The 23,360-nt window shown below is 41.9% G+C and overlaps 1 protein-coding gene across 4 annotated transcripts in view; it reads left to right on the forward strand.

Annotated features, from left to right (window-relative positions):
• The window catches only part of rxrba (retinoid x receptor, beta a), a 32,522-nt gene extending 21,849 nt beyond the window's left edge, over positions 1 to 10,673 (forward strand). For all 4 annotated transcript variants that reach the window (XM_085790626.1, XM_085790628.1, XM_085790627.1 and 1 more), the window contains 3 exons: positions 4,659 to 4,750; positions 6,208 to 6,313; positions 8,286 to 10,673. In XM_085790626.1, coding sequence (XP_085646752.1) covers positions 4,659 to 4,750; positions 6,208 to 6,313; positions 8,286 to 8,433 — 346 coding nt within the window. In that variant the 3' untranslated portion in view covers positions 8,434 to 10,673. The remainder of the gene's footprint in view (positions 1 to 4,658; positions 4,751 to 6,207; positions 6,314 to 8,285) is intronic.
• The last annotated feature ends 12,687 nt before the right edge of the window (positions 10,674 to 23,360 follow it).

Consider the following 23,360-nt stretch of genomic DNA (forward strand, 5'->3'; position numbering starts at 1 on the left):
ATTACGCCACTACACAAACACTTTTTCTTAAACCCCTCCTCTTGAGTCGACATTGAAACAAACACAGAACCAAAAAGCTGCACGGTCGCTCGAAGCTTTCATTGCCTTTCCACAGCTCCGCAGAGACCAGCAGGGTTTATTAAACTAAAAGTTGTACAGGAAACATTAAAGGGATAGTTCACCCAAAATTTAAATTTCCCTCATTATCTCCTCCCCCTCTCATGTGGACTAAGGGCTGTGAGAAGAGAGAGAAGAGTCCTCCGTGGCTTCTCTGAGTTACAGGGGGTCTCGGCGTAGCACTGCATGTCCATATGACGGTTGCAAATGGATACCAAATGTCTTCGTAACAAAAAGACACACCAAAAAACATCCAGATACCTCCATGCTGCTCGTATGTAATGTCCCTCTTGTATTGAAGCCCCGACATGAGAAATTGTCCCGAAAAAAATTAAATAAGTCTATATTTCAAGCTTGTTTTGTAGCAGAAGCTCCTCAAAGCTTCTCTTCCCAGTTCGTCATATTTGGACGAACATACGAGCAGCATGGAGGTATTTGGATGTTTTTTGGTGTGTCTTTTTGTTACGAAGACAGTTGGTATCCATTGACAACCGTTATATGGACATGCACTGCTCCGCCGAGACCCCCTGTAACTCAGAGAAGCCACGGAGGACTCTGAAACTTCTCCCAGCCCTTAGTCCACATGAGGGGGAGAAGGAGATAATGAGGAATGAAATTTCAATCTTGGGTGAACTATCCCTTTAACATAACGCTGAGAAGTGTCAGGGAGCTCCAGAGGTTAGACGGTGACGTCACGCAGCGGCGTTTGGGTCTGAACACAGCAGCATTTAGTTGATTGATTGATTGATTGATTGAAGTGTTTATTTCGAATATGAAAATAAAATAATAAAAAAAGAGAATAAGACAAAACATTTAAACATGAGATACAGAATACATATTCGAAAAGGAGTGAGAAGAAGTAAAACTTATAAACTCCCACTACACCCCCTCTCCTTATATATGACTAACTAACATCCTTGTCTAAACATATCTTATGTTACCAAATCATGAATATAATTTACTTATACACACTAATTATACATACATACAGTACATACACATGCCCACATACAGATACATACACAAACACACACACATACATACATACAAGGAAAAAAACAAAAAGAAACAACACCACAAGATAATGACCAGTATAAAAAGATAATAATAAATAAGCGCAGTAACTTGATAACACTTGGTGCTGCCCAACATCTTCCTCGTCCCTGTACCTCTGATAACTAGACTCTATTACTAGTTTCCATTGCTAGAAGTCTGGTCAGGATGTTTCATCTTTTGCCCATTAACCGTCTCTTATACAAAACCAAAAGCTCGCTGAGCCCCGCCAGACCATAATAATGAGCAAATCCAACCGTGTGGGCTGGGCTTTGTGAAGCTAAGCTAAGCTAAGGGCTGTACTGGTAGGATCAAGGGGGTAGATCTGACTACACGCAGGCGTAGCTCACAGTCGGCCATATTGGAACGGGCAACTGTCTCTGACTCTGGCTGCAGTTACATTGCAGTAGATGATGATCCAGTCATCTGCACTAAAGAAAACGATTCATAACTCTGTGAAAAATAAATCAGTATGTAGCTATCACTTTACCTATTTGCATAACGTCACTATAATGTTACTTTTACAAAAAAAAATACATGATTAAAATGATCCGTGATTCTAAATATGCTGCATCATAACTGCATAGGCGTTCATAAAAAATCAAACCGTTTTGAAATCGGACAAAAACTGAGCAAGTTGTGGTCATTATAGCAGAACATGCAGCAGAGGCTTAAAGGACAATTCCAGGCGAATTCAACTCGGGGGTGTATTTTCATATCAATTTAGGTCTAAAAGAATGAATCTGAAGATTTTCAGTTTAATGTCTCCTGTTTTGCGGTAGTTGCGTCTGTCCCTGCATCGCCACGGCAGCAATGAATGGGAGTGGATGTAAGTTCCGCTGTTTAGGCTGTTTCCAGCCCTCAAAGCCGCAATTTTTTTTCCACAGACAGCATCAGATGGAGACTCAAACATGCACCCAGAAGTTTATTTACTTCAAGCAAGCCGACATGTTTGTAAAACTAGATCTAATTCAAAGTCTCCCGGAGTCTCGCGCGAGCCCGAAGTTGCAGTGCTGGTGTATTCAGGCGCAGTCGGAGCTACCGCTTGTGTCATAAACACAGGAATATCAACTCTTTACTTGCTTCAAGTGTACATTTTTTTCCACAGACAGCGTCAGGTGGCGACTCAAAGATGCGCTGAGAAGTTTTTTTTACTTGAAGCAAGTAAAGAGTTGATATTCCTGTGTTTATGACACAAACGGTAGCTTTTCCCACTGCACCTGAACACACCGAGCACGGTAACTGGGTCTCGCGCGAGACTCTGGGAGACTTTGAATTAGATCTAGTTTTACAAACATGTCGGCTTGCTTGAAGTAAATAAACTTCTCGGTGCATGTTTGAATCTCCATCTGACGCTGTCTGTGGAAAAAAATTGCAGCTTTGAGGGCTGTAAACAGCCTAAACAGCAGAACTTACATCCACTCCCATTCATTGCTGCCGTGGCAATGCGGGGACAGATGATATGAAAATACACCCCCGAGTTGAATTCGCCTGGAATTGTCCTTTAATGCTCTGAGGGAGAGAGTTGACCTTACCAAGATGGCCGCCGTACTGGCTACGCTTTGTCATTGGGCAGCAGCGGTGGGTGAGTCATCTAGTCTTCTTATATATATCTATGGGTAGGATGTGATACTGTTGAGCAGCAGCAGCAGTCAGTCAGGATGCAGTTCCCCGTGGAGCCTTCGGGGGGCGTCGTTGAGCCGTTAGAGTCCCAGCAGAGCAACACTAACAGTGGACAACGCTCGTATCCGTGGTGACGCGTGATGTGTTTAACAGCTTCATTTTAACAGTGTTCACCACCGTATCGTCGATCACTGCCAGTTCACATCGGTTTACGTGATTTAAAATCTCCTGTTTATCGATCACAGATGATGGATGGATTATTATGGATTATTATGGATTAGTGAATAAACTTTGTCCTTTCTCTCTCCTCCCTCTCTGCTCTGTGTCCATCCCTTCATCTTTCACTCATGTCATGTTCTTCAGAAGGAGCAGACCTAGTTTTTATTTAGGAGGATGCAGATAATATATCGTCCAAACTTCTGTTGTGTATATTAATGTTGTGCACATCTAGTGAAGCATGACTGAATAAACATGTTGTAATGTTGGGATGTTTTGTTTGCATCCTGTTGTTGCAGCGGTAAGTTGGTGTTTCTATTGTTGCCTGCGTTGTTGTTGTTGTTGTTGTTGTTGTTGAATAACAGTTGTTTTTAAGAGTCAAAAAATAAAAGAATAGATCTTTAAATGTGTCACACCTCCACCTCCCTCCACCCGCTGCATCAGCACTGAACATCAAAACACAACACTCGTTACAGATGTGTTATAATTATCCTCCTGTTGTCCTGCTGGGTCAAGGAAGGAAGGAAGGAAGGAAGGACGAAGGGAAAGATGGAAGGAAAGAAGGGAGGGAAAAGGGAAGGAAAGATAGATGGAGAGAACTGATTGGGTTAATTTCGTCCTTACTTTTTCCTTCCTTTTTGACCCACTTAACCCAACTGATTGGGTTAAGTTGGGTTAAGTGGGTCAAAAAGGAAGGAAAAAGTAAGGACGAAGGGAAAGATGGAAGGAAGGAACAGATTCATTCAAGGAAGGAAGAAGGGAAAGACGGGAGGGAACAGATCAGGTCAATTGGATCAAAAGAGGAAGAATGGAAGGACAAAGGGAAAGATGGAAGGAAGGGAATAAGGATTGTGGAAAGAAGGAAGGGAAAGAAAGATGGAGGGAGGGAACAGATTTGTTCAAGGAAGGAAGAAGAAGGAAGGAATAAGGGAAAGAAGGAAGAGAAAAAGGAAGGAAAGAAAGATGGAATGAGGGAACAGATTAGGTCAAGGAAGGAAGAAGAAGGAAGGAATAAGGGAAAGAAGGAAGGAAAGATGGAGGGAGGGAACAGATTAGGTCAATTGGATCAGAAGAAGAAGAAGGAAGGAAAGAGGGAAGGGAATATGGATTGTGTAAAGAAGGAAGGGAGAAAGGAAGGATGGAGGAATGGAGCAGATTGGGTCAGAAGGAGGACAGGAGGGTTAAGTTATATTTTTAAGTCTTTAAGTTATTAAATCTTTCAGCCGAGCCAGTGTTTCACCTTAAAATGAGCAAACATTGCATTCTTGAATCATATTAAAGATGTAATAGTGGATAAATAAAAGTAAAGCATTTTAATGGCTTTAATAACTTGTAACAACATTTGTGTTAACACAGTTGATGATAAAGACGAGCAGCAGCAGAAAAGTCAGTCAGCCTGAGCAGCTTTTAACCTGTAACTGAAGCAGCAGTTTCAGTCTCTATAAACAACAATGTGATGATTGAATCTTGTTCTTAATCTCCTCTTCCTCTCTGTTTCTATCACTTCCTTCCTCATGTTCTTCCTCCTTTCTACAACTGGGGTTTCCTCCTCCTCCTCCTCCTCTTATCTTCTCTCCTCCCTTCCTCCTCCTCCTTTCCTCTCCTGCCTTCCTTCTCCTCCTCCTCCTCCTCTCCTCTCCTCTCTTCAGGGTTTTGACGGAGCTTGTGAGTAAGATGAGGGACATGCAGATGGACAAGACGGAGCTCGGCTGCCTTAGAGCCATCATCCTCTTCAACCCGGGTAACACACACTAACTCACTAACTGGGTTTCCATCCAAATGGATCGAATTTAAGAGCGGATTTTGTTAAAATGCGCAAAAAGCGAATGCGAATTTATGCCCGTTTCCATTCGTTATTGTTTTGCGATTATTGGGAGTGGAGGAGTGGAGGAGGACACGACATGAAACTACTCCAGTTAGCTCAGTCATGTTGGAACTCAGATATCCGCTGGAGAAAATATTTTTTCATGGAGCGTTTATTGAGTCACTGAGTTATTAAAGTTAAACAGGTAGCTAACCGTTAGCCCTGCTAATCTATGATAACCAGGACTAATTACAAAAACATGCACACGTAAATAGTAATGTTTGTCCAATCATTGGTTTTATAGACTTTACAAACATCAGATTAGTCTAAACGGTGATATAGTGACATGAAAAAGTAGATAAATATAGAGAAACTCTCGTCCGTCACTATTGTTCTCATGCTGGTTTTCTACCAGGAAGTAGTTGTAAACAACAAGGAGATTCGTCCTATAATCCACACCAGCTAAATGTTAAAAGAAAATACATATAGCCTGTAGGCTGCACTTGAATATCAGCGTCAGGTTTTCATGTTGTAACATGAGATATTTACACAGAAAGACAGTCGGGAACTCTGACAGTCTGTTCTGGTTACGCTCCTCCTACTTTCCATATTTTGCACATTCTGTGACATAAACTATAAACTGTTTTCTTGTCTGTAACAACATCTCTGTCCCGTCTGCCCGTCCATGTGAGGGATCCCTCCTCTGTTGCTCACCCTGAGCTTTCTCCTGGTTTTCCCTGTTAAAAGGGTTTTCCATGGAGTTTTTCCTCAGTGGATGTGAGGGTCTAAGGGCAGAGGATGTTGTTATGATGGGATGTAAAGCCCTTTGAGACAAACTGGTGGTAAAAACGGGCTATACTAATACAATTGCCTTGCCTTGCCTCTCCTCCATGTGCATCTGTTTACATACGAAGCTGGTGAAACATCAATAAATGTAGCGGTGAATAACGTTACATAACGATGTTACGGCGTGTGATTGTGTCGTCTTAACCGTCATAAACAAAACATTACTGGTTACGTAGCGTTTGTGTTGCGGTGCAGAGAGGAGAGCTGGGAGACCGGGGCGTCGCTGGGTGAAGTCCAGCAGCTTCACCCACAAACTCTGCCTCAATTCACATCATCTGTTTCCATCACAAAAAGTCACATTTTCATTTTATCGATACGCTGACAAATCCACCCCCCCAAAGCGTCAAAACTTTTATGCACATTTACTGCCTTTTTTCGAATTTCCGGCATTTCCATCCAAGTATTTATTCGCAATTTTTGAAAATGCGAATAAGAAAAGGTGGATGGAAACGCAACTAGAGCTGTAGTAATGGAAGTCGACACGTTGACCAGCTTCATGTCCACGACGCAGAGATGATGATGTTGATGTTGTGTGTTTCCTCCTGCAGATGCCAAGGGTTTGTCCAACCCCAGTGAGGTGGAGCTGCTGAGGGAGCGGGTCTACGCCTCTCTGGAGTCGTACTGCAAACAGAAGTACCCCGACCAGCAGGGCAGGTGGGCAACAGAGACCACACACAGGGGCAACAAGCTGCACACGGGGGCAACAGCCATCAGACACAGGGGCAACAAGCTGCACACGGGGGCAACAACCATCAGACACAGGGGCAACAACAACAAGCTGCACTGTTAAGAGTTTGTGATGTGTAGAAAAACATTTTGTCACTCGACTCTACAACCTGCAGCTTCTAGTTCCACTCCAGTGAATCATATTTCTGCTTTGTGCATCTTCTGAATTCATGTTTTCTAGCGGCGGGAATCTTTTACTATCTCACCATTAGATGTGATTCTGATTTTTGGGGCTACGGTTATATTGCTTAAAAGAATAGTTCACTAAAAATTCTAATTTCACTCATTGTCTCCTCCCCCTCACGTGGACTAAGGGCTGGGAGAAGTTTCAGAGTCCTCCGTGGCTTCTCTGAGTTACAGGGGGTCTCGGCGTAGCAGTGCATGTCCATATGACCAAATCTTGCGAGATTTGGACGGACCAGGAAGAGGAGCTTCAAGAAGCTTCCGCTACAAAACAAGCTTGAAATATAGACTTATTTAATTTTTTTCAGAACAATTTTGCATTTTGGGGCTTCAATACAAGACGGACATTACAGACGAGCAGCATGGAGGTATTTGGATGTTGTTTGGTGTGTCTTTTTGTTACGAAGACAGTTGGTATCCATTAGCAACCGTCATATGGACATGCACTGCTACGCCGAGACCCCCTGTAACTCAGAGAAGCCACGGAGGACTCTGAAACTTCTCCCAGCCCCTAGTCCACATGAGGGGGAGGAGATCATGAGGGAAATTTCAATTTTGAGTGAACTATTCCTTTAAGTAACAGTAAAAGTGCCTCTTTATTTAAAAAAAATAGTGCAGTTAGTTAAACATGCTGTTTTCAAATTCTAAGGAAATGAAGGCCGACAGCCGGCAGATTTGTTTCATTCAGGGATGCAAACGGGTCAGGACCAAAAAAGAGAGGAATTTCCCGGGGGGGGGGGGGGGGTGCTCACCATTAACAAATCACGGAAAAGTCAATTTCCAGTAGTTCAACCCCAACCAAGTATTGATTGATTATAGATGGACATAGTTTTCAGAAGGCCAACATTTCTATATTAAAAATGCTTTTAAAAAAAAATTCCTTTGCAATATTTCCATTTTGGAGATACTGAATTTTAGGTCTTCACTGAATGTTAGTCATAATTATTACTATTAAAATAAACTGAATAAATAAAGACATGGGATGATTCATTCAGTGTGTAATGGACATATAGGCCTATATAATGTGTTAGTTTCACTTTAATTGAACACATTCTACATCGCGGAGGCGGCGTCTTTCCACTCAGGGCTTCCTTCACCTCTGAAACGGGGCAGAGCTCTGTGGAAACACCTGCCTGACACAGCAACGTAGGGAACCGTGCATGTCCGCGGCGCACAGCTCCACATGCATGGGGGGAAAAAAAAACGGCGTCGCCGTCGCACCGACTGCACGCGGATACGCGCCGCTTTAATGAGCGCGCATGTCGAGCGTCTACATTGGAGGTCGGCTGTTATCAGTATAATCAGAGACCATGAATGAGTTCGCCTCAGTTTCACGTGATTGTCACTGTCAGCCTGTTAGAAAAACATTTTACTGACCCCAGCTGAGACGCTGAGACCCCCCCCTCCTCCCAAAAACAAAAACTCTTCGGATCTGAACGATTCACACAAGTCACCTAATTGGTCATGAAAAAAGCGAGTTTCGCTTTTCGGCGCGCTGTTTGCATCCATGTTCATTTTTTAATTTTTTTAAATCGATTTAGGGACATTTTATATCGATTCTATATCGAATGTGAATCGATTTTTTGGCACACCCCTAATGTTTTCAGTTTCTATGATTGACACATCTCTGGTCGTGTCTCTCCTCCTCTTCCTTTCCCTCCTCTCCTCTCCTCTCCTCCTCTTCTCCTCCTCCTCCTCCTTTCCCTCCCTCCTCCAGGTTTGCGAAGCTGCTCCTGCGGCTGCCGGCGCTCCGCTCCATCGGTCTGAAGTGCCTGGAGCACCTGTTCTTCTTCAAGCTGATCGGCGACACGCCCATCGACACCTTCCTGATGGAGATGCTGGAGGCGCCTCACCAGCTCACCTAGAGCAGCCCGGTCCGGTTCGCTCCGGTTCGCTCCGGTTCGATCCAGTTCGGTCCAGTTCGGTCCAGTCTGGTCCGGTCTGGTCCGGTTCGCTCCGGTTCGATCCAGTTCGGTCCAGTTCGGTTCAGTCCGGTCCGGTCCAGCTGGGATCTGATGCACACCAGGATTTACCGGCACGTCGCCCCGCGTGTCGGCTCGTTGGCTCTTTTTCGTTTTGGGCCTCACTTAACTGCAGCACCTGCTGGTTTAAACACACCGGCTCTTACACTTGTATACACACACACACATGGACACACACACACACACATACACACACACACACACACGGACAGACACACACACACACATATTTCTTGCCACCGGCTGATTATCTCCACACATGCAGCTGCAGGTCTTTGCTTGCGTGCATGACATTACATGCTACAAAGCTACAAAGCTAAAACCCAGATAATATGGCTCTGAATGCACAGTGTGCTGACACACACGCATACTCTAACACACACACACACACATGTTCACCATCTTTTCCCATGGGGGGGGGGGGGGTGACTGACCATTCAAGGATTATTCTCCCCCTTTTTCTCACACATATACAGTAAATGTCTTAATGAATTTTAAGTTAGCCTTCAGTTTTCACATCTTCATCTCACAGTGGGTTTTTTTTTTGCTTCTGCGTAACTGGTGAACTCCCCCTGGTTTTTACGTGGGTTACTATGGTTACACTGCCAGCTGCACCTCTGTCTGTCTGTCTGTTTGTTGTATCCATCACTCAGCCAGTTAGTTAGTTAGTTAGTTCTTCATGTTTTGGGTTTTTAGCTTGAAAATCAGGTGCATAGCATTTCAATCAGCTGTCCACTATCAAACCCTCTGAGCTCACCTCTGATTGGTCCGGAGGTGTCCAGTGGCGGACAGGCAGACACACCCTCCCAGTGAGTTCATCCAATCTCATTAACATTTAAATATTTTATGCTTTTTTTTGTTTTTTTTTTGAATATTCATGCTGAAACTTGTTTGAGTTTCTATTTTGAAGTACTGTACTCATGAAATGAGAGCTTTTTCCAAGGCATTGAAATCCAGGAAAAGGGGGCTGGGAGCAGATAAACGTCGTCCCTCCCTCCCTGATGCGCACAGCGGGCTTTGTAAGGCAAGAAGAATGACTTGAATTATTATTATTTTTCTTTTTTTCTTTTTTTTCTTTTTTAGTTTTGATTTTATCCTTCTCTCTACTTTGGCAGTTGTTTGGCATTTTAAACAGCTTGAGGCTCCCAGGAAGTACAGCTTCATGCAAGACAAAAGAGGATTTGTTTCTCTTTTATCTCCTGCCCCCCCCCACCCCTCTAAAATCCTCCCTTTGTTGGTGGTCATTTATGCACTTTTGTGAGTTGTAACTGTGTAAATGTTCCTGTTTCCTAGAAATGACCATCTCTCTCAGAGACCTAAGACAACCTCGGAGGTGCTGGGTGTAGGGTTTCTCATTATTGCATCATGGTGAATCAGATGTGAGGATACGTTATCGAACTAGATACTGAATAATAATAACAGCTCACTTCACTTCCTGCACAAAAGAACCAGGACTATTATTCTTGAAATAGTCGCCTCTCTTATCGGCCACAGAAGACGAAACCCGTCTCTACTCTCTGACCCGTTCTGTGTGCAGCTCATTATCATCCCGTTATCTCTAATTATGTGGCCTAGCAAGTCGAACACAAGATGCTTGTGTTGAAGATCCCACCGTCTTCTCTCTGTAGAACTCGATGGGAAAACTTAGTGTTAGTTTGTTTTTTTTGAAACATACAACCCAGCAGCAGAGAAGGAGATTGTAAAAACCAGCAGAAATGATGATCCAGGTTTCATTTCACTGGTAGTTTTTAATCAGTGTTTTAATTCGGCTGATTTGCAACAGAAGCTCTTCAGCCGACTCAATCAATCAAACACTTTATTTGTCCCCAAGGGGCAATTTAAAACCGACTGCTTCTGCATCGATCATGTGGATGTGGATGTGGATGTGGATGTGGATTACCAAATACTGAATACTGAATGTTTAAGCTGCAGACGGTCTTTAAAGTATTATGTTACTCTAATGCAATAATGATGAACTCCATTGTTAAACGATGGGAATCCTACACCTACTACCTGCAGCTTTGGAAACTTTATTCAGTGTGTATTGGCTCGATGCTTGCGACTTTTGTACAATAGATGTAAATAAAAAAAAAAATAAAATAAAATAAAATAAAAAGAAGACACAGGAGTTATGCAGAAACAAAAGCCTGTTCACGGCCGTGTGAAGAGGAAATAAGTGGCTCCAACAAACAGATTTTAAATCTCTATTTTCTGCTGTTGAATCGACCCCCCCCCCCCCCATCACCATCCCATCGTTTTGAGCCCAGGGCCAAACCACAACCTCACTGCTGCTTTTGCACCAACTTCTTGCCAGTGTTTCCTGTTGTTGTTCTTGGCAACTGATTGGCTGGATTTCATTGACTATGGCACTTGACATTTACTGTGATTTGAATTTTTTTTTTTTTTGTGGGGGGCAACTGAATCTGAGCGAGTCAAATGCAGCTACATCGTGATCAGGAGAAACTTCTAAATCTTATAAATCAAAGCGTTTCTGTTAGTGAAGTATTTGACAGAGTGTTGACATATAACTGAGGTTTATTTAGTTTCTCATTTAGTCACCACATCGTAACAGGACTTAGAGACATCGTGTACAACATTGTGCAGTGTCGTTCTACAGGGAAGAGGTGCCGAGCCGCCTCTACCAGGTGCTAAATAACTAATACGGTCTTTTAGTTTAAAATTTGCACATTCACATTCACATCAATGCAAACACAGTATGCAAGGACACAGACCAATCAGGTCTGTGTCAGATGTTGATTTCCCTTTTTATTTTTTATTTTCTCTCCTCTTTTTCTTCTGTGAACCCGACTTTACTTCAGAAAACGAACACCAGCTAAGTGCTTGTGCATGTGGGCGGCGAGGTGATGATGAACGTAGCTGTTTTAACTCTAGGGTCCTATGGCGAGCGGATTTAACATTTAAAAGCTAAGTTTGACTCTCCAGAATTAACATTGTAGATATCAACAACGTCTTTCTGACTGGTCGTAACTACATTTGGAATAGTTGGATTTTTTATTCAAGATATCTGTAATTCAGTTTTGCCTCTGGTCAAAAAGAACATTTCAGATCCACAACTACATTCTTCCTTCTCTTTAACCATTCATGTGTATGGGGTTTGTCATTACAGATATCTACAATTCAGTTGCAGATATCCACTATGTGAATTACAGATATCTGTAACTGAATTACCACTAGTACTAATTCCAGTTTGAGATATCTACAACGTCATTTTGCCTATAGTCAAAACTTAATTACAGATATCTGAACAGGGACATGTAGATATCTGTAATTGAGGTGAATTAAAGATATCTGGAACTGGAATTATGACTAGTCAGAATCAAGTTGTAGATATCTGTAACTGGAATTAGTACTAGTGGTAATTCAGTTACAGATATCTGTAATTCACATAGTGGATATCTGCAACTGAATTGTAGATATCTGTAATGACAAACCCCATACACATGAACGGTTAAAGGGGAAGAACGTAGTTGTGGATCTGAAATGTTCTTTTTGACAAGAGGTAAAACTGAATTCCAGATATCTACAACACATAAGTCTGGCTTTTAAATGTTAAAATGTCTTGTTGCCATGGGGGACCATCAGCTACTAGAGCGATGAGCGATGAGCTTCCTGCCCAGCGGATTGACCCTCGGCCCCTCGGCCCCTCGGCCCCTCGGCCCCATGTGATGTGGACTTGGAGGCAGTTTGACCTGTAAGACAGGTGCTGTTTGTGTAACGTGTCTTTAAGTTGGTCTAACCACACACACACACACACACACACAGAGCAGAGTTCTTGTACTGTAAATGCTGCGATGTGATTCGTTCAGATGATGAACCAATCACAGCAGCTGGAGGTTTTTTAAGGCTTCAGTTGAAAAGGATTTTGTGGCTTCACAGATGTGAGAGCTGGTTAGAGACAGTTGGACTGTTGTGTTGAATGAAGGTTTTAGTTTTTTTGTTTTTATTGAGTGCAACCATGCAACATGAGCTTTGTTTCCTCAGAGCGACTCGAGGAACGTGTGCTTCTGTAAATAATCATCCAACATCTTATTGGTTGGACTCAGACTGACATCACAGCAGCTTTTTGTTTTTTATTTCTGCAGGATTTTAATGTTTTGGAGCTTCCTCTGTTGAATGTTTCAGCCTGCTGCTACTGCATCGTGTTTATAGCCGGGGGATGGGAAGCAGACGCCATCTTTGTTAATAATTACTCATCAAAAATTCAAAATATGCAACTGGTATATAACCTTATAATGGTTAATTAAACAGTGGTCATGCAACATTGTGTTTGTGTGAGTTCATCTCGGTCTGTTACAGCGGTGGATACGAGGTGGCAGCTCTCATCCCTCCATTAACAGCATTAAGTTCTGCTCTGACATTTACATCGTTGTTTCTCTATGTTTTGCTCTGAGCTGTGGTTGTAGAGGACGAGGAACTGGTTCAGTCTGCTCAGACACTTCAGGCTCTGCAGACGCTGGTGGAGTGGTCGGGTGTGTGCGTTCTGTTACGGTGTGTGTGTGTGTGTGTGGCTTTGGCTGTGATGAGCTGAGCTGAGCTGTTTGATTCATTTGTTGAGATTTAATGATGAGAGGATGGACAGAGGAGGAGACGCTCTTCCTCTTCTCTGTCTTCACTCGGCCCCGTTTCCACCGCTTTGCTTCCTTTGACCTTTTAAGCTTAAAGCAGAAGTAAGCGATCCGGTGGTTTTGGCTAATGCTGCGTTCCAGGCAGGCTTTTGAAACCGTAAATTACAGCTTCAAGTCACGACTTACGACTTTGTAGCGTTCCAGGCAACCCACTCGTGTTTCTCCGACCTGTTTTACCTGTGAAAGTCACTATAACGGCCACTCGTAACTTCTGACCCGTGAACTCGTACCAGATCGAACTGGTACCACTTCACAGGTCAGAAAAACACCAGTTACGAGTTGCCTTGAACGCACCGTAACGTCTTGTCAGCAGATGGAGTTAGCAGCCCCCGCCCTCGTCATGGATCTATTGGTCCTCGTCCCTACGTCACCACATTCAGGCGCATCCCTTGGCTGCACACACAGAGAGGACTGCCCCTTTATGCCGTTCTCTCTCCTCATTGGATAAAGGTTGTAGGATACAAGGAAAGTTTTCTCCTGGGCTCAGAGCAGAGCAGAGTGACTGACAGACCCGTGTTTCAGACCAAACACTCTATAGAAGTGATTGCTGTCGGAAGATACAACTATTTAAGACTTAGATTAACACAAATATATCACTTACTTCTGCTTTAACAAACGCGTCTTCACGTTAGAATCGAGCGGCTTCGCATCGCAGAATAAAAACTTCTGATTCTTGGACTGTTTGAAAAGGATGTGAAGCTTTTTTTTTTTATTTTTAGTGTAAGTGGCCTGAGCGTTGTCGAGCTGTGAGGACGGGGTTCAGTGCCGTGTTGTGTTCCCCCCCCCCCCCCCCCACCCTCTTTTGCTTTTTTAACTTTACTTGACGGCAGAGCAGCGACGATCTGTGGTGGTGGTTGCCACGGGAGACCAGACCACCAGACCAGATTGCACCGCGCCACCCACGAAACGTTTGTCGTTGCGACCGTGTGCACTCGAGGCAGACGCATGCTGTGACCTTCTGACTGTGTAGCAGTGTTGTTGTCGCCATCTTTGTTACAGTTTGAACTTTACTTACTGGCTTCTTCACAAGAAAGACGTTGATTAAAGAGGCTTTTTTTATTATTATTTTTTTGGGAAATGGAGGCTGCGACCGAAGACACATCCTGGTAACACTTTACTGGAATAGGTATTCATCAGATTGACATAACAGCTGTCATAACCATCAATGAATACTTCTGACAGCTGTGGTTAAGTGTCATTCGGTAAGTTATGTCACTTTTGATGCAAAGTTGACATTGTTTGAGATGTTTTTGTTCTGACAACTTGACATAAAGACAATTTAAACTGTCATAGCAGACCTAATGGACAAACTTTAACAATTATGTCAAGTTGTCAGAACAAAAACATCTCAAACAATGTCAACTTTGCATTAAAAGTGACATAACTTACTGAATGACACTTAACCACAGCTGTCAGAAGTATTCATTGATGGTTATGACAGCTGTTGTCATGGTTATGACAGCTGTTGTCATGGTTATGACAGCTGTTGTCATGGTTATGACAGCTGTTGTCATGGTTATGACAGTGTTATCACCTATTCTAGTAAAGTGTTACCAGGATCTTTATGTACAGCTTTTAGATATCATGGCGGCAGCGTTTTGACGTGTCGGCCATCCCATCATGATCAATGAGGCGGCCTGACGCCACTCACCACCCTCACTGGTTCTTTATCACTGCCAAGCTGTTGTTTCCACGCAGCCCCCCCCGCCCCCCCAGCGCTTGTTTGTCATGTTATGTTGTGATTATTGTGTAGCAGCATCACACACACACACACGGCAGGGGGGGGGGGGTGGACCCTCTGGGTGCTCCAGCTGTGTATCGGTGCTGTTTTAAAGCCCCCCCCCCCCAGCCTGAAACAGTCTGAAACAGTCGGCTTTAGTTTCCAACACACGAGTGAAATGCAAATAAAAGATTGAGACCTGCTCTTCTTCTTCAGCTGGATTTGCTGAGGTGTTTCCACAGCCGACACACACACACACACACACACACACACGTGTTCACTGTGTTCAAACTAGGGTTGCAAAATTCAGGAAGTTGGAAACTTTCCATGGGAATTAACGGGAATATATGGGAATAAATAAGAAAAAATCCAACATTTACAAAATTGAAGATTGGCCCTTTAACAGGGAACTTGTTGTTGTTGTTGTATATATTGTAGCATAATCTTGGCTAAAACAACCAGATTTAATGCAAGTACACTTTTTTTACATCAAGGACCCTAAATGGACACAACTTAGACCACAGACCCCCATCTGAGACTGAATAACGCTGCTTTCTTAGTAAATGTATGTTCAAATTAGGGCCATTGGTGTGAATCTTTGGAAACATTTTAGTGACATTTCTGGGAAAAAAAGTGGTAACAATATCTCAAAAAGAGAGTTTAAAAATGTCTAGAAAAAAATGGTAAACATTTCTCTCTCTAAAAAAAAAAGGTTACATTTATCAAAAAAGGAAAAAGTGATACAATTTCTCAAAAAAACATTTAAAAATGTCCAGAACGGTGCTATTCCTCCATCACATGCACCCTGAAGGCCACACTTTAGAGCCCAAAGCACAAGAGGGGGGGGCTCCTTTCAGTTAACATTTTGAATGGGACTTTTTTTAACTTGATAAAGTTCTACTCACAAATAAATCTGTTGAAATGTTTTTTAATTGTATTATTTAGCATGGATGTCTGCTTATGACAAAACAAAATATTTACATTTATGTTTGGATTTGATACGGTTTGTTTATAATACCCCTAATTTCCAGTTAATTCCCATAATTCCCATGGAAAGTTTCCGGCCCTTTGCAGCCCTAGTTTAAACACATGTGGCCGTAGCTGTGGGGGGGAAACAAAACAAAACAAAACACAAAACAATAATAAGCTTCATGTTCTGGTTTAGACGATGACGGAGGAGTTGTGGTTACCAGGCAACACCCCGTCACTCTGAATGAACCTGATTGGACGATAATGACTGAATAATACGACTGATGGTGGTTGGTTGTTACGGTGGTGGATGGTGAAGTGAAGGGCGACGGTCAGAGAGACAAACTGAGCTCAGATCAGCTGCTGATCTAGAATCTTCCTCCATCGTTTCCTCTCCACCTTTAAAATCCACTCTTTCTTTGTCTCGTTCCCTCTCTCTCTCTCTTCTCCAACTTCACTGTTCATCATCTTTTGTTTATTACCAAGTATTAAACAAACACAAGAAGTGTAAAAGCAGAAGCCGATCTGTCTCTTCTTTTAATTTCTCTCTCTTTCTCTTTCTCTCTGTCTGTTCTGTCTGGTTTGTATCTGCTCCATTGTTCATGTGGAGCTGAGTGACTTCGTGTGCTTTGGGGATTGAAAGAGGAAAAAAAAATATGAATAATTTTTTCAGTCATTAATTCTGAATCTTGTTTCTGTTTGTTGTATCATGTCCGAGTAAAGGTTTTAATACTGTAACTGCGCTGCCTGGTTTTTCTTTTTTTTTCTTCACATTTGAAACTTTCATCATCATGGAAGAAAGTCATCAAGTTGTTCCACATCATTTCAAATGTTGCAAGAAGTGAAAATGAAAATTGCGTTTAATGACTCAAGGCTTTAAACACAGCGGAGGTTGAAAATGACTACACTGCAAAAACTCAAACTCTCACCAAGAATATTTGTCTTATTTCTAGTCAAAACAAATCTCATTATAATTAAAATCAGACTCATCACATTAAAAGCAGCTTGTTTTTAGACACTTTTTACTTCTTTCAAGCAGATTTTCACTTGAAATAAGTAGAAAAATCTGATAGTGGAACAAGTTTTTCTTCCTTATTACAAGCACAAAAAACTTGCTTTCACTGGCAGATTTTTCTACTTATTTCAAGTGAAAATTAGTTTGAAACAAGTGAAAATGATCTAAAAACAAGTTCATTTTTTAGGTGATGATTTTTTATTTTAAGTGGAAAGAGATTAGTTTTGACTAGAAATGAAACATTTTGACAAGAAATAAGACAAACATCTTTGGAAAGATTTAGAGTTTTTGCAGTGCAGCTCTCGTTTCCTTCAGGCTCCACATAAAACACCCACTCTGTTTCCATCCAGTGGTACGACCCGATGGTTCGCTCCGTCCCGTCCTGCAGACAGATGGTACGACCCGTCCTGCAGACAGATGGTACGACCCGTCCCGTCCTGCAGACAGATGGTACGACCCGTCCTGCAGACAGATGGTACGACCCGTCCCGTCCTGCAGACAGATGGTACGACCCGTCCCGTCCTGCAGACAGATGGTACGACCCGTCCCGTCCTGCAGACAGATGGTTTGCTCCTCAGTCCAGCAGGACCCCCGGGCCCCGGCTCAGCTGACCGCCGCCACCGCACTCCCTCTGTCCAACTCTAGAGGGAGCACTGACCTCTGTCCTCGCCCAGCGGCCTTCTGCTGCTGCTGCTCCTCTTCTTCCTCCTCCTCGAACTGCATCTGCATGGAGGTGAAACTACACCTCCCAGCCTTTAGACTTTAGACTTTATTTATTTGCACATATAAAATAGAACAAAACATGTTAAAAACTTGCCGATTTGCATCCGTTGTCCCTTGGCAGGTAATAAACAAACAAGAATTCTACAATGATTCACAATCATATACACATTCATACCTAGACATAAAGTGCATGTGATCTGTAAAGTGCCAGTTTCTAAAGTGCAAGTGCAAGTTTAGATAGATAAAGTGCCATTACAGTGCATTTACTTATCTCTCTTACTAGTGAGAAAGATACGAAAAGAAAAATGTGCAGGTGAGGTCTGAAACCCAAAAGGCTTCTAACACGAATGACCTCATCTTGACCTAACAAATCACTGAAACACTGTAAAGAAATAATATTCACATACCTTGTGCAAGGTAGAGAAATAACAAAATAAAAAAGAAAAGAAAAGATATAGAGATAAGGGAAGATGATGATAGTAAAAATAATAGTAGTAGTAATGATAACAACACTAAATAAAAGAGGTGAGAAAATAAAGCAAAACAAAAGAAAAGAACTGATACAGATAAATTGAGTTCAATGTAAACACGAAAAAGGAAAGAAGAAAAAACGTGAGGCGCTAGGAAAGACAAAATTGAAAAGTCAAACCAAGCTTTGTTGTTTTGTTAATTTTAACAGTTTCTTTTACTTTACTTTTACTTTTCTGTAGCTCGGCCAATAAGAAAGCAGCTGAACTGAGATCAGAACATGTTTATAGGTAAATTTCTCTCCTGCACCAGCGGCTCTGTTCACTCTGACACATGTTTAAACTTTTTACAAGATCATGTCTGCTGTAGCCTATATTATGAATTGTGAATTTTAATTTTAGAATTTTAAAATGATTTGTAAATGGATGAACAAACGAACAAACGCATCATCTGAACAGTGTGTGTGTGTGTGAGGGGAGGAGACAGAGTGGTGGAGGAGGGATGAGAGACAGAGTGATGTAGAGGTAGAGAGAGCAGAGTGAGTTAACCCCAGCAGCTCTCTGCACTGCAAAAACCCAACATCTTTCCAAAGATTTGTCTTATTTCTTGTCAAAACTAAACTCTTTTCACTTAAAATAAAAATCATCACCTAAAAATGAACTTGTTTTTAGATCATTTTCACTTGTTTCAAACTAATTTTCACTTGAAATAAGTAGAAAAATCTGCCAGTGAAAGCAAGTTTTTTGTGTTTGTAATAAGAAAGAAAAACTTGCTCCACTATCAGATTTTTCTACTTATTTCAAGTGAAAATCTGCTTGAAAGAAGTAAAAAGTGTCTAAAAACAAGCAGCTTTTTTTGCAGTGTGTAGTTTATGAACGAGGGCCGGATGCACAGAACTGAAATTGAACCACTATCACCATCAGATAATGATAAATGTTCATTTCACTATGATTATTCTAAGGATTCAGCAGCAGTTTTATCAGATAAAGCAGATGATACTTTCATATTTACTCATGTTAAATGCTAAAAAACACACAGGGTCTTCAGTTTGTTTTTTGTTTTTTATCCTAAACAGATAATTGATCATGTTCAGACCAAAGCAGTGGATCATTTTCATATTCCAGTATTTCACTCTTTGAAATGATCCTCTTTGTTTTTCCTAAATCCAGTTTTAATTGGTTCATATAGATTCAGTAACAGAGATAGATAGATAGATAGATAGATAGATAGATAGATAGATAGATAGATAGATAGATAGATAGATAGATAGATAGATAGATAGATAGAAAGAACTATCATCATAACTGCATTATGATGCTTTTCCTCTTTGATGAATCTGTTTATCCTTCTGTTTCACTGAGCTGACCTCCTCTTCTGTGAGTTTAGTTTGTTCTCAGTCTCACTCTCCATCACAGCGTCGTCGTGGTGACGACTCTCCTTAGTGAGCTCAGATGAGTGAGACGGAGGCTGAGCAGCATCACTCTCCTCCTCTTCCTCCTCCTCCTCCTCCTCCTCCTCCTCCTCCTCTTCCTCCTCCTCCTCTTCCTCCTCCTCCGTGCTGCAGATGTGTGCAGGGCCGTTGCTAGGAATTCTGGGCCCCCTTAAAGAATACTAAAGTGGGCCCCTGTCCCCTAACTTTTCCTTTTTTTTTCATAGACTACATATGTATTATCATTTTTTATTTAGCCTTCTTTGTTTTGATGCTAATGCAGCATTACTATGAGTATTAGTCAGGGTCTTATGCAGAATAAATCAGTCATACAAAGATTAGACTACTGGGGTTTTTTATGGGCCCCACTGGGCGCTGGGCCCCTAGAGTTATCATCACCTTTCTCCCCTATACAACGGCCCTGGATGTGTGATCTGGATGTATGATCCAGATGTGCTGCTGTGGACGCAGCGTGCAGCGCCGGCTGCTGCCAGAGGAGGGCGCCACCACAAAGAGCTCTCTGTCTGCAGAGAGTGTAGAGGAGAAGAGGCTGTGACCTCTCCACCTGAGGAGCAGTAACAGTCAGTTGGACAAGTTGGACCAGGAGGAGAGGAGTCATGAGCAGTTTGAGGAGTTTTATTTCTTCAGGGAGCAGCAGGTTTTAGTTTCACTAGAAGAGAGAGATTCAGATGTTTCATCACATCCTGTCTGTCCTCTGCTGCTCCATCACAGTCTGGTCTCACCTTCTTCTTTCTTTTTTTTTTGTCATTAAAGTGTTTATTTATCTTTCAACAAATAATAAAATACATACAAAAGACAACAACAAACAGATAAATAAAAACAAACAGGCAGTGAAAAACAAACTACAAGGACAACACCAACACCACCCGTCTGTACCGTTGTGTGTCTGTGATTATATCAGTTGTGATGTGATTCAACATATTCTGCTCATTGTGACGAGTCCTTGATGTATCGAAAGAACTAGTCCCATACTGAATTACGGAACTTCCCTTTAACGTTGTTCTTCCTGGCAGTCAGATATTCTAAAGATGAAAGAAAGACTCAGCCGTCTCTCTGTCCTCAGCTGAGTCTGTTGTCTCAGCTTCTTGTTCTTGTACTTTACATCACCTAAAGATCTAACTCCATCACGCGTACTGTTCTGTATAGAGGTAAAGAATGGAAAAATATCAAACTCACCACGAATAAAACAGCATTTATCAAAGTAAGACAACATGGTATATTTATATATGGAGTATATTTCCATGGATATATGATATGTGTTATTATAATGTATATTCTGTAGAATGAATGTATATACAAGTATGATGTGTGATGTGTAATGATGTACAGTAGTATACATATATGATATGTAGAAATGTGGGTAATAGGATTAGTATGTGAACAATTAATATAAGGAAGAATGAATGAAGCACAGTTAAGAGACATAAACACTCTGTTGTTGTTTTGTCAGGTGAAGCATATCACTCACTTGGTTTTTTGTTTTTAATTTTTATAATGTTTATGTTTTGTGTTTTCAACTGTATATTTGATGCTGTTGGACCCAGGAAGAAGAAGAAGAAGCTGTGGCTTTGCTGCAGCTAATGGAGATCTGTATAAGAAACTAATTCTGGGGCGCTGTGTAGCTCAGTTGGTAGAGCACCCGCCCCATGTGTTGAGGCTGAAGTCCTCGCTGCAGGCGGCCCCGGTTCGAGTCCCGCGTCGGACGGCCCTATCCTGCATGTCATTCCCCCCCCTCTCTGCCTCCCATTTCCTGTCACACTCTCAACTGTCCTATCTAATAAAGGCACGAAAAGCCAAAAAATATACTTAAAAAAAAAAGAAACTAATTCTGTCTTCACCTCTACTCATCTCTCTCTCTGTCTCTCTCTGTCAGCATTTCCATCTCTCCCTCCGTCTCTCTCCTCTCCTCTCCTGGCCTCCTCACTCCCCAGTCTCCTTCTGGCTCCTCGTCCTTCAGCCCCCTCCCTCCTGTCCTCCTGTTTCCCCCCCCCTCCCCTCCCTGTGTGAGGCGTGTCGGTCGCGCTGCAGAAAGACACCTTTTATCCTTTTCTACTCGGGGTCAAATTCCTCTTCATTTCTACCTCACAAATGTGGATTTTTATTTTTTTTCACCAGCTGAATGTTTTAGCTGTGAGCTGCAGAAACACGACACGTTTGAAGTCACTCGCCAGAAATACCCCACACATCGCACACATACACACGCACACACACACATTCACACCTGAGGAAGACAGAGCTTTATTGACAGCAGAGTGCTAATAAATACTCTAATCCCCTTATGAACTTGAGGATTGCATCATTTTCCTGGAAGAAGAAAAGTTGTATTTATTCTGACATTTAAACTCAGTCCCAAACACACAATTTAAAATGTGCAGACTTTGCACATCTCTTCTCTGCAGCCTGTTTATAAAACACATGTCCAGGCTTATCTAGTATGTTTATTGAGGTATTTAAGTCATAAACTTGAAACAAACGATTAGGATTGAAGTATTTTGCCTTAACAATTTAGACTGTGTTCAAACACTTGAGGGGAAAAAAAAAAAAACACACACACAAAGCCTACTTTTCTTTCAAAATGATTTTTATTGAGTTTTCCTTGAATGCATTTATTTATTTATACATGTATTATTTTATTTGAAACGGAACTCCACATATTCATGAACAAACAAAAACTATTATTTGATATGTAAATATGTCAGATTTAGCTAGAGAACTAGTTTCCATCTGTTGTCTCATGGTCCACAAAGAAAAAGAATGACATTTAGACAAAGACAAAACAAATGGTGAACATAGTGGTACATCACATAATAGTTACATCATATAATAGTTGCATCAATCAGGAGGATGGTAAAAAATGAAAGTGCATTAATCCGACCATAGTTGTCCTAAAGTGCTATTTGAGTTTCATTAAAGTGCGTCAGCAGGAAGTAGGCTATCTGTCATCAAGTGCTATTTTTAAAATGCCTACTGTACGGTTGTTAAAAGAAATAAATGTAAAGACTGGACCGATACCACTGACCGACGGTGAATCTTGTTACTTGTTACTCACATTTCAACAGTGAATATCAGAACACAAGGGATTCAATCCAGCACTTCATAATATAAATAAATAAATCTGCAAATATCAAAGTAAAAACAATGCTAAGATCATACAGAATCAAATCAAGTTAAATAAAACACCCATATGAGAGAAACAGAAAAAAAAGAAAACAAAGCCTGCTGATTAAAACCAGCCATTGTTGGCAGCAGCCAAACGTGTTTATTGCGACACATTAAACACATCATTTCCATGTTTAGTTTGTTGTAGATGAAAGAACCGTCTGATGAGAGACAGTGAAGGATGAAAACAACCATTAGTCTGGAATTCAGCCCAGTTCTTTATGTCAACACGGTCCAGACCGGCGGGACGGGACGAAGCTCTGGAACGACGAGGGACAACATGTAGCAGGAAGTGAAATGACTGGTCAGCTGTAATGATACGCTGTAACGATGTAACGCTGTCTCTCTGTCTCTCTGTCTCTCTGTCTCTCTGTCTCTCTGTCTCTCTGTCTCTCTGTCTCTCTGTCTCTCTGTCTCTCCGTCTCTCCGTCTCTCCGTCTCTCTGTCTCTCTGTCTCTCTGTCTCTCTGTCTCTCCGTCTCTCCGTCTCTCTGTCTCTCTGTCTCTCTGTCTCTCTGTCTCTCTGTCTCTCTGGCTTCACACAGCTGCACTTACAGGACCGAGTCTCTGAGCAGCTAAATCTGGCTGAAACTGAGACCAGGTCCCACATAAAGGATGTAATTCTCCATCTGGTCTTGGTTTCTAATCAGGGGAACACGGC

The sequence above is a fragment of the Trachurus japonicus genome, chromosome 11 (assembly GCF_045865225.1).
Source record: "Trachurus japonicus isolate A0001 chromosome 11, Traja_1.0".
In the NCBI taxonomy this organism is placed as follows: Eukaryota; Metazoa; Chordata; class Actinopteri; order Carangiformes; family Carangidae; genus Trachurus; species Trachurus japonicus.